General features: G+C 43.0%; 1 protein-coding gene across 1 annotated transcript; it reads right to left on the reverse strand.

The window, feature by feature from the left end:
- Positions 1-7,779: 7,779 nt before the first annotated feature.
- Positions 7,780-13,904, reverse strand: NUDT19 (nudix hydrolase 19). The gene is made up of 3 exons (XM_003416332.4): positions 12,781-13,904; positions 9,108-9,315; positions 7,780-8,200 (listed from the first exon to the last, which is right to left on the reverse strand). Exons 1-3 carry the CDS (start codon positions 13,504-13,506, stop codon positions 7,995-7,997), a joined length of 1,140 nt encoding a protein of 379 aa, XP_003416380.2. The 5' UTR covers positions 13,507-13,904; the 3' UTR covers positions 7,780-7,994.
- Between the last annotated feature and the right edge of the window lie 1,541 nt (positions 13,905-15,445).

Here is a 15,445-nt window from a genome sequence, read left to right on the forward strand (position 1 = left end):
GCCATGAGACCAAAAAGAAATGGATGGTGCCTGTCTACCATTACTGACCATTTTGGTTAAAGGTTCTCTGGAAGAATCCTGATCAAAAGTAGGAAATGCAGAACAGAATTCTCATGGAATCCAGATTTTCTGGAGCCATGGAGGGTGGATGAACCCCTGAAACTATTGCCCCGAGATCATCTTTAAACCGTAAACCAAAAATATTCCCTAAAGTCTTCTTAAAAACAATAGTTTAACTAGTAAAGAATGTCTGCCTTAAACATGCTTTTTTTAAGAACTGCTTAGATGGGATCAAAATGATAACAGCAACTCGAAAGATTAGATAGGAAACTTAGGGGCCAGCTAGGAGTTTATTTTAATAGGGGAAGGAACAACCCAGAAAAGGAGGGTGAGAATGCTTGCACAACTTAAAGAATGTAGTCAACGACACTGAATTACACATATAGAAACTTGAATCGGGATACGTTTTTGCTGTGTATAGTCTTAACAACAAAAAATCACATAAATTATTAAAAATTAATAAATAAATCCTTGACCTTTTTGGGGGGAAAATGAAAGGAACCACAGATTAAAAAAAAAAGGTTCTGGGCCCAGATGGTTTTACATCTGAATTCTTTAATATTTCAATTGTCAAAAAGCAAAAATTTCTAAAAAAAAAAAAAAGCACATGTTAAAGTGTGAAAAAGCAGCCCTGATGGTGCGATGGTTTCACACCCAGCTGCTGACAGAAGGGTTGTTGGTTCAAACCCACCAGCCGCTCCATGGTAGAAAGACGTGGCAATCTGCTCTTCTTCTGTAGATTGACAGCCTTGGAAACCCTATGTGGCAGTTCTACTTTGTTCTATGGGGCCGCTGTGAGTCAGAATTGACTTGATGGCAACAGCTTATGTCAAAGTGTGCTAATTTGCTAGCAAGGAAACCAAAAATGTGGTAAAAAGATTGTACCAGTTAGTTCAGAGAGAACGTGGAATTCATGGATTTATATATCTAGGAAACAATGCTCACATAAACAAGGAAAAAAAGGAAGTTTCATTTCACGGGATCACATAAGCATCACGTGCTTCAAGTCTCAGACTGGGTGGTCCAAGGGGATGGATGTGCTGATTTCCACTCAGGAGAAAACACAGCTGCTACAGTACATGATGTTCACCTGTAGCTGAAATTGAACTAGCCAGGCCTCAACCCAATGAAGGCACCTGGCAGGGCCAGCTCACCTGAAAGCAGGAGACTTTGTCAAAAAGTAAGGAAGTGACAGTATCTAATTTAAACAGACAGTGCCAGGGAGGTTTCTAAGTATGCAAAAAGATACAGCCTTCTCCCTGCTTTTAGTATGAGTATGTATTTTTCCTGTGATGATTCCAAACTTTTTCACAGTATGGGTCAAACAGAAAATTGAAATATTTACACGTCACACTGGGATGAACACTTGAGACTTCTGCCTTGGTAGCTAACTGCCTTGGGGCTCCAGCCACCCAGCCCCTTGAGACTGAAGATGGTCAGCATTCTACTGTAATTGTAAACATACCTGCCCGCCCTCCTACTCGAGGGAATTTTTTTTTTTAAACTCCACTCCACAATAGAAAAGGATAAAAGGACTCTCTGCATTTTCATAAGGCCAGTACCGATACAAGACAACACAGGAAACTACAGACTCATCAATATAGGTGCTGAAATCCCAAATAAAATGCTACCAAGTAAAATGCAGCATAAATTTTTAAAATGTTAAATTATGGCGAAGTGGGATGACATCAAGGACATCATACATGAAGAGAGCAAAGGGTCATTAAAAAGACAGGAAAGAAAGAAAAAGACCAAAATGGAGGTCAGAGGAGACTCTGAAACTTGCTCTTGAACATAGAGTAATAAAGTAAATGGAAAAAAATGATGATGTAAAAGAGCTGAACAGAAGATTTCAAAGGGTTCAGCATTTCTCAAGCTGAAAGAACCGGAGGAAAAAAAACTCAAGCCTCAAGTTGCAATATTGAAGGATTCTATGGACAAAATATTGAACAACGCAGGAAGCATCAAAAGAAAATGGAAGGCATACACAGTCACTGCACCAAAAAGGATTGATTGACATTTAACCGTTTCAGGAAGTGGCATATGATCAAGAACCAATGGTACTGAAAGAAGAAGAGTAAGCTGCACTGAAGGCATTGGTGAAAAACAAGGTTCCAGAATTGACAGAATACCAATTGAGATGTTTCAACAAACAGATACAGCGCTGGAGGGGCTCACTCGCCTATGCCAAGAAAAATGGAAGACAGCTACCTGGCCAAATGACTAGAAGAGATCCATATTTATGCCCAATCCAAAGAAAGGGGATCCAAAAGAATGCAGAAATTGTCAAACAGTATCATTAATATCACACGAAAGTAAAAGTTTGCCGAAGATAATTTTAAAAGGGTTACAGCAGTGCATCAACGGGAACTGCCAGAAATTCAGGCCAGATTCAGAAGAGGACATGGAACAAGGGATATCATTGCTGATGTCAGAAGGATCCTGGCTGAAAGCAGAGAATATCAGAAAAATGTTTGCCTGTGTTTTATTGACTGTGCTAAGGCATTTGACTGTGTGGATCATAACAAATTATGGATAACATTGAGAAGAATGGGAATTCCGGAACATTTAGTTGTGCTCATGAGGAACCTGAACATAGGTCAAGAAGCGTCGTTTGAACAGAACAAGGGGATACCACATGCTTTAAAGTCAGGAAAGGTGTGCATCAGGGTTGTATCCTTTCACCATATTTTTTCGATCTGTATGCTGAGCAAATAATCCGAGAAGCTGGACTATATGAAGAAGAATGGGGCATCAGGGTTGGAGGAAGACTCATTAACAACTTATGACACGTAGATGGCACAACCTTGCTTGTCGAAGGTGAAGAGGACTTAATGCATTTGCTGATGAAGATCAAAGACTAAAGCCTTCAGTAGGGATTACACTTCAACACAAAGAAAACAAAAATCCTCACCACTGGACCGACAACATCATGATAAACGGAGAAAAGATTGAAGTTGTCAAGGATTTCATTTTACTTGCATCCACAATCAATGCCCATGTAAGCAGCAGCCATGAAATCAAACAATGTGTTGCATTGGGCAAATCTGTTGCAAAAGACCTCTTTAAAGTGTTAAAAAGCGAAGATATCGCTTCGAGGAATAAGGTGCGCTTGACCCAAGCCATGATATTTTCAATCGCGTCATATGCATGGGAAAGCTGGACAATTAAGAAGAATTGATGTGTTTGAATTATGGTGTTGGTGAAGAATACTGAATATACTATGGACTGTGAGAAGAATGCACAACTCTGTTTTGGAAGAAGTACACCCAGAATGCTCCTTAGAAGTGAGGATGGCGAGACTTTGTCTCACATACTTTGGATATGACATCAGGAGGGACCACGCCCTAGAGAAGGACACCATGCTTGGTAAGGTAAAAGTTCAGCTAAAAAGAGGAAGACCCTCAACGAGATGGATTGACATGGTGGCTGTAACAATGGGCTCAAACAATGCAACAACTGTGAGGATGGCGCAGTACTGGGCAGTGTTTCATTCTGTTGTGCATAGTTGGCTATGAGTTCAAACTGATTCTATGGCACCTAACAACAGCATGGCCAAGTAGGCTCTAAGCCTTAATCCAGTAATGCAAGGAAGATTTAATACTGTTCAGTCACAAATATGGCCAGGTCCCAGCATAGCAAACAACCAACAATTACTTCTAAGGCTGCCATGAGCAAACCTGCTCTTTCAGGCACCATGGGTGACCAGAGGCTGTTAGAATATTAGAGTGTCTCCTGCCATGGGAAATGATATTCTGGTTCTACAAGTGGCCTGCAGGAAGTGTTGTTTTATTATTTTTTTAATTTTTATATGTTTTGTTCCCCACCCAAAAGCATTTTTCAATCCCCAAGAGAAGGGGCAAAGGAAGAGAAGGCAAAGCGTTAGGAATGTCAGGATGTTGCAGGGCAGGGCTTCCCAGCTCAAGACTAAGCTCTGCCTAGGTTCTTACCTTCTTCTGACCAAGAATGACCAGGAGAGGCTCAGAGGTTCCACACAAACAAAGGTTTATTAGGGACAGAAAGAAAGTAAAAGGCTCACGAGGGAGAGAGGGAGAGGGGTTTTCACCTACACCAGCCTCCATTCTCTCACTGAACAAAGGATTCCGTAGGGCTTATAAAAGTTCTTAGGCGGGAAAAAGGCATTATCTTTATTCATTAGAGGGGTGGAGATTTCTAGGAGAAGGAGAGGAATTAGGAACATTAAATGCGCGCAGTTAGAATTTAAGATAGACTTCCTCGCAGAGGTTAATGGAACCAAGATGGAGTCTGTCACAAGGCTGCTGGGATGTTGAGCAGGACTTATTCTGGGATTTGTGCATGCGTGATGCTTCTGGATCTTGGTTCGAGCTCCAGCGAGGAGTCCCTTCTCATGTTTGTCTCGTGTGGAAGGTCGTTCATAGTCTATATTGATCTTTACTGCGCATGCTCTGCACCTGGTGAGGCCTTGAAAAACAACTCAGAAGGTTTAGCTGGTTAAGCACACAGGGCCTTGAAATGTAGCCCCTTATCTTGTCTAAACACCCAGTTTGTTAATCACAAGTAGTTCTTGGGTACCAGCAGCAAAAGTTATATGGTAGTCTGCGCTTAGGTTTAGATTTATTTATAGCTGGTCAAGCACACAGGGCCTTGAGATGTAGCCCTTATTTAATTCAGTCAGCCCGATCTCTTCTCTGTCTCAAGGAGAGGGAGTCCTGGACAGCAGGACGTCCAGTCATGCTCAGACCCATCTCTCCTGTCAGTGTGCCTGTGGCCAGCTGGGGTGGGGTGGGGGAGAAGAGAGCCATTGATCCGAGTTTTAAAGAACTGGCATAATTCTTAGGAATGGGCACCAGAAGGACATTCTTCCTTCCCTCCCTCCCAGAGCCCTCCTCCCCCGCACATATTTCAAATTATCAGTTGTAAAAAGCAGTCTGCACTGTCCTAAGTTTTAAAAATATTCTCGTTTTTACAAAAAAAGGCTGAAAAGCAAGTTTGACTCAAAAGCTGGCTTGACCGTTTTGCCAGTTGATTTTAAAAAGAGAACTCTTGCTTTATTTCTTATGCATTTTACATCAATTGAGAGACGGTGGATACTGTGTATATGGCATTCAACCCAAATGTTTTTCCCAGACACCTCAGTTATCTTCTACGAACTTAATATGCCCATCACAGAATGCCTTGTTCATGGTTCTCTCTGTTATACATCTATCAGATTATCCTTGTATTTCCAACGTATTTTTTTCCTATCTTAGTGTTGTTATTCACTGTAAGAAGATTCTCAAATCTTCATTTTGAATGGTACACTATCAAAATAAAATTGATCTTTTTTTCATTTATTGTGTTAAAAATAAAACAGTATTTCTGTAAAAGAAGAGTTTTACTCAGATTGAAAGATTTGCAAATTGGGCAGCACCCAAATGAAAGTTCAAAACGGCGTTCTGAAGAGGGAACATAACCACATGTCTTTTATCAGAACTTTGTACAAGGTGGGGAAAGAGTATGGGGGTATGTTTGATTGGTTGACATTCAACACGCTCCGTAAGGTTCTTTTATCAAGAATTTCTGTTGGCTGGGGTACTCAACCTTAGCCACAGCTTCCTGAGTTCCAGAGTTGGCTCCAGCAACAATCTTGTCGGGCCACATCAAAATGTCGCAGAACAAGTTGTTTTGGTCAAGAGTGTAGTCATAGGTCATGTACTCTAAAAAGCAGAAGCGGGGCCTAGGACAAAATGGAGTCCAGCTAAGACTGGTGTCAGCCATTTTAGTTATGCCAAGCACCTCAGTTTTAGAGTGTTCTTTCACAATTGCTTTATATCTTGAATTCTACTTCACCTGTGATTAAGAGCTACAGTGAGCTACAGCTGCCAACTAAAATGTCAGCAGTTGGAATCCACTAGCCACTCCTTGGGAACCCTATGAGGTAGTTCTACTCTGTCCTATAGGGTTGCTATGAGTAGGAATGGACTCGACAGCAAGGGGTTTGGTTTCCTGCTTTGTGTTTCCCTGTGTATCTCTGCTTAATCTTTTTTTAGCCTTTCTGTAGAATTGTTTGAAACAATTTATAATTGGGTTTTGAAATATTTACTCTGAGATCCTTTTTCTTTAATAAATTTAACACATTTTTATGTATTGTCATGGCTGATAACTGGTCCTACTTTCAATCATTTTAAGCTTTCCGCTTTTTATGCTTTGCTGCCAATTCCATTGCTTTTTATCTTTGGCTTCAGGGATTATGCTTTTGTTTCTGATTGATTTGAAAAGTGATCATTCTGTTTCTACTTGTACTAAGCACTTTTGCATTGAAAAATATTTGAACAGTTATTTTTCTATTTTCACAAACAAAACTGCAGCTACTGACTCCTTCTAAGACAGGGAACAGAGGGTCTCCCAAATTTGAAAACAAAGTAACGGAATGGGTCAGGGCACAGAAACAAAGCCATTCTCCAGAACAATGGGGCAGGGTATCAGAAAACGGCCCACAAACTTCTTTAAAGTTGTCTTTCAGAAGCAGCCGGATGAAACCAGGCTCAGGGACATGTGCAGAACATCCACCTGTGACTGCTATGTGACCTTCCATCAGGGGCAGTGAGGGGCTGCAGCCACAGCAGGGAATCACACTCAGGAGGGCGAGAGCCTGTGTAGGTGCAACACCCCATAATAAGTCCTGCTACAAATCCTAGAGGCCTCCGGGAAGGAGCCATCTTAGAAAGCCGCTAAACGCGCAACTCAGGTAACCTATCCCTGCCCAAAACGGGGTACTTGCCGGAGAACCCCACCTATGCCTCTGAATAAACATGAATCTTTTTCCTGCTCAAGAATTTTTAAAATCCCATGTAAGTCCTTTGTTCTGTGAGACGGGGGTGAGCATAGCTTAGGCCCTCCTCATCTCTGCTTGCAAGCCTCTTCAATAAAGCTTTGCTCGTGTGGAAAACTCTTCGTGCCTTACCTGCTCATTCTTGACCAGTGAGAGGCAAGAACCTTGTTTAATTAAAGGCATAGAAGCTCTGGCAACACTTCCTCTCATTTTTCCCCATTCTTCCCATAGCCAATTCCTGTTTATGACAATATAGTCTGAGACTACTGAATCAAATCACTTTTATTAAAAAGGTTTTAATAGGTTAAAATTGTGATTTTTTTTTTAACATTTGCAGAGCTTTTTAACAATATTATTCAGTATTATATTCCGAAAATACAGATATACTCTTATTCAGTAATAGTTACTGAGGTTTACTTCCTATAATTTAATTGATTTCCACATTCACAATCAGGAGTTCTACTACAAACTTCTACTTCAAAAGTTTTTAATCTTTCAGGCATCTATAGTACATCTGTGAATGATTTTTTTTAGAGGCTGGAATCTTCAGAGCCCATATATAAATAAGAATTATTTCTGTGACTGTCACAAATGATTTGATACAGAATTATTGAGCCACACGTTGACTTCCCTCTCAACGTATTATATTTGGTTTTAAACAGTATCGTACTTAATCATCAAAGCTAAAGATATAACAGGAAAACAATGACATTATCACTTGGAGTCACCTCAGTCTACTGTTCACCATCGGATTCATCGCTCACTTCCAGCAGAAAGCCTAAGGAACTCATGAATCAACCTTCTCAGCACAGAGCCGGTGCTGATACACCCGACAATTACCAAAAGAATGACAGAAGAGCATCTGATTTAAACTTTCATGATAATAAAAACAATACAGAAAAAGAAACTAGTGAAATTTTTTCTCATTTTGGTAACAAGGTCGTTAATACTTTATAGTTGTGGTACACTGCAAAGTTTAAGGAATAAACTAAGCAAGAGAGTTCAGTAATACATTTGATACAAGAATGTGCTATAACTTTCACAGGCACAAATCTCCTTAAGTTTCAAGCAGCTTTTTTTTTAGTCAACTCTCATTCATTGGGAGTGCTTCAAATAGGCCATCTTCCAACAAAGGCACACTCTACATCTGGCTCTTCCTGGCCACATAGGTCTTTGGGTAAACATGTTTGCACTTTGGCTGAATGGTCACATGGACGCTGTAGAGATGGCGATCGTGTATCACTACTCGGTGAAATTTCTTGCCTTCCTTCATGATGTCTTCAATTTTTTTCTCAGTGGATAAATTATTTTCTAAATGGTCTGAATCTTCCAAGTAGAGTTCATCTCCTGAAAAATAATAACATTTTAATTCCATAAAGCATTAATTTACTAAACATTCCAATATTTTGGTGACATACAAATCAGTATTTTATCTAGTTCATGTGTTTGGAACGGAAATAGTTGTTAAATAAACCCAATTTGATGAGCTTATCAATTTTTTTCTTGTATTTTTATTATTTTTCTCCCCTACTGCCCTACCTCCTACCACCCAGCCCTGTATTTTCTTTGACAACATGAGCATTTCTGACTAGTAGGTCTTCATCAAGAACTATAACTTTTACACTGTTCATGACTGTCTTTATCCTATTCAATTGTTACCGATATTGGTCTTGATATCCATATACTTTAGGTATTTCGATGTGGGCTACTCTGATAATTTTATGTTTAAATTAGAGAAATTATCATTTATACTTCAAAACTGCTGGATTGTCCTCGTATAGGTTGAATAATAAGTCTTATCACTATTCTGAGGCACTAAGACAGGTAGCCATGAAGTCAGACAGGTCACAAAGCCCTGCTATAAACTACCACAGACGCTCCATCCCATGCTCACTTAACAACTGACCACCAACAAAGTCTCTATAATTCCAGTAAGTTGACAACTTACAGGTTCTTTTTAATTCAAAGTTAAAATGTAAAAAAGAGATAATGTATGAGAAAGAACTTCGTAATAGTCCAGAAATACATTTACATATATGCACGTGTGTGCGCCTGTAAAGTGACATTATTCAGATTTCCTGGTTATTAAAAATACTATGATTATTTTATAAACTTTGATCTTAGTTAATTAATACTTTTTTTTGGGGGGGGGTGCAAGCTGAAATTCATGTCTTCGTGCTGGGCAATACTGTTACACAGCTCGGTGCCTTAAATGGAAATATTAACAGAAAGCCTTGATGCTTCAGTAATTTACCTGGCAAAAGGTGGAGTGTCCCATCTGTAGTTAATAACATGATCGGCAGCCATCTTTCCCTCCCTTCTGATGCATGATCCAAACAAAATTTGTGCAAGTCTGAGAGAGAAGCAAAATTTTCTAGTCTTCTTATTTCATAGAACTGTGGCGGTGCCAACCAAATTTCTTCTGATAGGAAACTTTCAGTTGCTTCTGACGGCGATAACCACTATGGAAAACAAAGGTAGAATTTCCTGAGGTTTATTCCATAGACAACATGAAATCTGAGATCGTTAGATTCAGTAGTTAAGATCTAATTGAAGATGTTTCTAGGTCCTTCTGAAAAACATGAAAAGATTCTATAGAGACAGCTGGGTTGATCCCTTTAAAAAGTTGATTACTGGGACACCAATCCTGGGAAGTGGTAAATAAACCAGGAGATATCACCAAGAGTTGACCTAGGAAAATTGTCCATCATAAAAGGCAGGAGATGCTGAGGGGGCATTTCTGAGGAAAGAACAATCACCCAGAAGCTATAAGACAGTTCCGGGAGCTCACCTAAGGCCAGAGATTTTTTTAATTACTTTGAACCACAATGGAGAGAACTTTTTGAATATAGCAGGCATTCAGTAGATCCCAAAAAGGTCACAAGGTGGTTCTGGTCACTCCTAAAGGAAGACTCTGAAGGGTCAATTCATGATAGCAGGCTGAGAAGTTGGTGCCCATTTGCTGCTCCCACAAATGAGTGCTTTGGCTAAGGCCCTAGGAGCACAGCAGTGAACAAGACAAAGCTCTCTCAGTGACCAAAATGCAGTATGTGTGTCACATGTTACAATGGGGTGAAGAATCAGATGCCATGGGAGCTTGCAGGAAGGTCAAGAGGCATGGCTCACTCTACAGACCTGGGAGAAAGAACTCTGTAGGGCATCAACCATGCAGAATTTGCCCATTTATCTCAACTGGCCTCCCTGCTGCGATGTGCTCTTCCCAAACTCTCTTCCCATAGATATTTAGATAAAAAAAAAGATGATTCAATGAATATGGAATAATCCAAAAAGGTCTTTCCTTAAGTGGTTTACTAAATATCCACTTACACTGGGGGAAACTGATGCCTACTTCCAAGACAAAGAAGTTGAAATGGAAGATTTCTGCCTTGGATGACTCTAGGCAAGCTTATAGGCCCAACTTTATAAACACAAGTCTATGCGTGCATAAGGTAAAACCATAGAAGACTGGAAAAAAATGATTTCTGAGGAAAGAACAATTACCTAGGAGCTACAAGACAATTCCCAGAGCTTGCCTAAGGTCAGGAATTTTTTTTAATTCTCTCGAATCACAATGGGAGACCTGTTGAATATAAGAGGCATTCGGTAGATCCCAGAAGCGTCACAGGTTAGCAGTGCAGAGAATCAGCCCTAGAATAAAGGGAACAAAATACCTTAAAAACAAATCTCAAAAAGATCAAGTTAATTTGCAATTGTTGTTTTTGTTAGGTGTCATTGATTTGATTTTGACTCAGAGGTTTAAGCTTAACTGACTGCCAGGAAAAGTCTAACACTCCTTAAAGGACTATGACAAAATCCAACACTCAACAACATAGAATCACAATATCCGACATCTAACCAAAAATTGTTAGACATATGACAAAGCAGGAAAAGATGACCCATAACTAGGAAAAAAATCAGCCAATAGAAATAGGTGCAAAAATGACAGAGATGGAATAGTAGAAAAGGGCATTAAAACCACCGTTAAAGATAAGATCCTTATAGGGTCTCTATGAGCTGGAATCGACTCAATGGCGTTGGGTTTTTTTTGGTTATGTTCATAGATGGAAAAGAAAACATGAACAATATCAGTGAAAAAATGTAAAAAGGAACTAAAGGGAACTTACAGAGGAAAAATGCCTGAAATGAAAAATACACACAATGGCATTTACAGTCTATTGAATACTACATAAGAAAAGAAAAAGAACCTAAAGACATAGCAATAGAATCTCTAAAAAAATGAAGGAGAGAAAAAAAGATTAAAAAAATAAAGCACCAGTGACCTGTAGGACACTAAGACGTTGTTCAACATATGTGTAATTGGAGTCCCAGAAAAACAGAGAAGCAAGAAAAATATTTAAAGAAATAATGAACAAATCTTTTTGGTTTTCTTAAACCAATGAACATCATAATCAAATTGGTAAAAACCAATGATTAAGAGAAAATCTTCACACCAGCCACCAAAAAAAAAAACATTATATATACAAAGGAAAAAATACAAGAATCATAGACGTTTCATCAGAAAATATGGAAACCAGAAGATAACAGAGCAACACCTTTAAGTAACAACTGTCAACCTAGAATTCTGCTCAGCCAAGCTATCTTTTAAAAATGAAGGCAAAACGAAGTCTTTTCAGACAAAGAAAACTGAGAGGATTCGTTGCAGGGATATCTGCACTACAAGAATGAGCAAGGAAGTCTTCAGGCACGATACCAGATATAAATTTAGGTCTACACAAAGAAATGGAAAGTACTAAAAATGGCAAATACGTAGGTAAACACATAAGACTTTTTTTTTCACTCTCTTTAGGTGATTCACTGTCTAAAGCAAAAATAATGACAGTATTAGGGGGTTTATAAAAAAGTAAAAGTCAAATGCATGACAATGGCATAAAGGACAGGAGGCATACAATGAAAGAACATTGTTGTAACACTATATGAAATAAAAGGTGTATATTACAAACCCTAGAGCAACCACAGAGAGGTACAGTTAATAAGCCAGTAACCAAACCAAAAACCAAACGTGTTGTCGTCGAGTTGATTCCGATTCATAGCGACCCTATAGGACAGAGCAGAACTGTCCCCTAGGGTTTCAAAGGAGCGGCTGGTGGATTTCAACTGCAGACCTTTTGGCTAGCAGCTGAGCGCTTAACAACTGCGCAACCGGAGCTCCCCTAGGGAGTCTAAACCCAGTGCCTTCGAGGGGATTCCTAGCCAGATGCTAATTACAGTACCTACCTCCTCAAGTGAGGAGCCCTGGTGTCCTAATGGTTAACAGCTCAGAGGTTGGTACCCAACATCTGCTCCGCAGGCGAAAAGACCTGGCGATCTCGTAAACATTTACAGCCTAGGAAACCCTATGGGGCAGTTCTAGTCTGTCCTATAGATCACTATGAGTCGGAATCGACTCGACGGCACACAACCACTACCACCTCATAAAGCTGCTATGGGGATTAAATGAGTTAATACTTGTCAAGTGCTCAGGACAGGGCCTAGATCAGCGTGGGGAGACAAGAGTCAAAGCCTTAATGACTGTGAAGTGGGGGAAATCCGAGAGCGTTTCGCCGAGGTCATGGCTTTGTTCCTGACCGCTGGAAACCCTGGTGGTGTACTGGTTAAGAACTTGGCTGCTGACCAGAAGGTCATCAGTTCAAATCCACCAAGCGCTCCTTGGAAACCTTATGGGGCGGTTCTACCCTGTCCTATACGGTCCCTGTGAGTCGGAATCGACTGGACTGCAAAGGGGTTTGGTTTTTGGTTTTGGCTTCGATCCCAACCCTAATAGGTCATTTATTGACTATACGACCCTGGGGAAGTTAAACCTCTCTGGGATCAGCCCGTCTGGAGATCTGGGTGGACCTCTGCCCCCGGCCGGGTACTTATTCTAAAATTCCGGTCGCTCCCCACTGCCCGCCGTGAGGACGCACTACCTGGCAGTCCACCACCTCGGCCATGTCCGGGCAGGCGGCCGGCGGCTCGCGCAGGCAGCACAAGAAGAAGGCGGTGTCGAAGCGACTGCCGCCGGGCCTCCAGAACGGCGTCAGCCAGGCGCTCCAGTCGTGCAGCGCCCAGATGTCGGGCGTGCAGTCCAGGTGCGCGCACAGATGCAGGAAGTGGCGCGCGTCGCTGCGGACGCGGGCGCGCCAAGCGTCCAGGTCGGGCAGCGGCGCGAGGGCGCAGCAGGGCTCTGGCCCCTGCCCCGGCGCCGGGACAGGGGGCGGCGGGGCGCCGCGGGCCCGCAGCAGCAGCACGCCCGCCTCCTCGAAGGCCTCGCGGATGGCACAGATGCGCAAGGCGACGTCATCCGGGAGCGCCGCGGAGTCGCTGCCGGTGGCGTCGGGCCCGTCGCCTGGCGGAGCCGGGAAGGCGGCGCGCGGGGGCGATGCTGGGCTCAGGCCGAAGCGCGGCGGCCCATGGTGCGGCTCGAATAGACGCCGCCAGTCAGCCGAGCTGTCGGCCGCGTCCAGCACGCCGCCCGGGAAGACGTGCGCTTGGGGCAGGAAGCTCTGGCTCGGAGAGCGCCGGAGAAGCAGCAGCCGGAAGCCCGCGGCGGGCGCCGACGGGTCGGTGGGGCCCCGGAGCGGCCGGCCCGCTGCCAGCACCACGGAGGCCGCCCGCCGCCAGATGCTCGGGCCCGGCCGCAGGGGGCCGCTCATGGCGGCGGGGCGACGGCGCGGGGCTCTCCGGTACCGGTTCTAGCGCGACAGGAGCGCCTGGACAGGTTCCCGAGCCTTGCACCGACGCTAGCGCACCTGGAGGCCTTCCTGGGCTTGAGGACCGAGTCCCGTGTCTCTCAAGACAAACGCCGGGCGAGGCGCACACCGAACGCTCCGTGAACTCTGGCCGTCCCGCCTTTATCTGGGCCTGCCTGCTGGAAGGGTGGGGCGGCCGCTGGAGGAGACTGCGCCTGGAGTGCGCTTGTAACTTTCTAGGTCACTCTTGCGGAACGAGAGCTGTCACAGCCGCTAAGGAAGGGCTGTCACGCAGCTGCGGTTAGGGAGGGCCGCGTCATCCCTTCTCCTGGCGCTGGGACTGAGGGCAAGAATATTTAGGGATACACGTGACCTCCCGTGGTAAAAATGGAGGCAGACCCGGGCCCGATGACAGCTACCCCACTAAAGCCGGAAGTCTAGCACTTTTTGAAACCTATGGTAGACAAGTAACTGTGTTTCTTTTGGAGGAGGTAGGAGCAGCAAGGGCCAGATGTCAGCTCTGTAGGCTCACATGAACCCTGCCAGTAAACCAGATGCCAGATTAGAAATTTCCCACTGCATGCCTGAGTGTTAAAGGGCGTCCTTGAATTCCTGTGCCCAGGATACTCTATCTTGTGTTCTGTTAGGGCACCTTAGGTTATTTGGTATAAAAAAGAAAAAAAAAGATTTTTTTTTCTTTATTCCACTTTAATGGGGAATGTTTAATGGCAGTCTGGAGATACGAATTTCCCTTGGCTCCGCCTTTTTAGTGGCTGAAATGCTCTTGCCTCCAGGCACAGCCTTATTGTCTTTTGGAAGGAGCCCGTTTAAATCTAAGTCTTCTCTTTTACAAGAGGTCCCGGGATGGTCCAAACCTTTTACGCTGGAATACTAAGGTTGGCTGTTCAAACCTATCCAACCATACCTCGGAGAAAAGGCCTGGCGATCTGATTCAGTAAAGATCACAACCCAGAAAGTTATGGAGTAGTTCTACTCTGTAGTACATGGGGTCACCATAGGTCAGAATTGACTGGACACATTTTTTTTTTAATCAATTGTCAACGGTTTCTCCTACAACTGCTGTTATAATTGATCCCCCACTCCTTATATTTTGGATGAGATACAGAATATACTCCTGAGCCTCATTTATGAACCATTTTAATGTGGTGTATTTCCTGGGGAGAATCCACAGACGGCACCTTCAGTATATAGGCTGATTTTTTTTTTTCCACGTCATTTTCTAAAGGTGCAAATCCCTGTCCACTGACTGCATCCCCAGAAATAGAAGATGGGGTCACAAGAGTGAGAAAAACACTAGATGCCAAGGAGGGGACACATGTCCTACTTGGGGGGTCTGCTGGCTTCTAAATCCACCTTGAGTTACAGAATCCACAGTTTGGAACCCCTCCCTGATCTCTCTGACTTCATGGGACTCAGCTTTGAGACATTCATCTCAGAATCTACTGCAGAGTCTGGAGTGGTTCCCAGCAGTCTGCATTTTTAACAGTTCCCACCCAGGTTATTCCAGCCGTGGGACATGATCAAGTTCATGTCTTCAAAAATCACCTTGCCCTGACAGCGGCATGGTGACGATTGGATGGGCTGGACTGGAGGCCCATGGGATGTACTAAACCCAGTAACCCAGTGCTGTGAGTCTAGGCAGGAAATAATGAGGGCCTGAACTAGGAGAGTAGCTATGGGACTGTGTAGGGGAGACTTAAGAGGCAGACTTGATGCAGTGTGGTGATTGGTTGAATATGCAGAGGAAGGTGTTAAAGTTGTAGCTTGAGAGGTTGAAAGGTAGTCTTTTAATCCTAGGAGTAATGATAATCCTAGGAGTAATATTCATAACTAATATTTACTAAGTACTTACTGTGTATGAGGTAGTAAGAACTTTGTAAGT

Source organism: Loxodonta africana, chromosome 21 (genome assembly GCF_030014295.1).
Source record: "Loxodonta africana isolate mLoxAfr1 chromosome 21, mLoxAfr1.hap2, whole genome shotgun sequence".
Taxonomy (NCBI): Eukaryota; Metazoa; Chordata; class Mammalia; order Proboscidea; family Elephantidae; genus Loxodonta; species Loxodonta africana.

Excerpts from the sequence above, each read along its gene's own strand:
- NUDT19 (XM_003416332.4), bottom strand. The coding sequence starts at position 13,506 with ATGAGCGGCCCCCTGCGGCCGGGCCCGAGCATCTGGCGGCGGGCGGCC. Across the intron at positions 9,316-12,780 it reads CCGAGGTGGTGGACTGCCAG|TGGTTATCGCCGTCAGAAGC; the intron begins GTAGTGCGTCCT and ends TGTTTTCCATAG. Across the intron at positions 8,201-9,107 it reads GACACTCCACCTTTTGCCAG|GAGATGAACTCTACTTGGAA; the intron begins GTAAATTACTGA and ends ATTATTTTTCAG.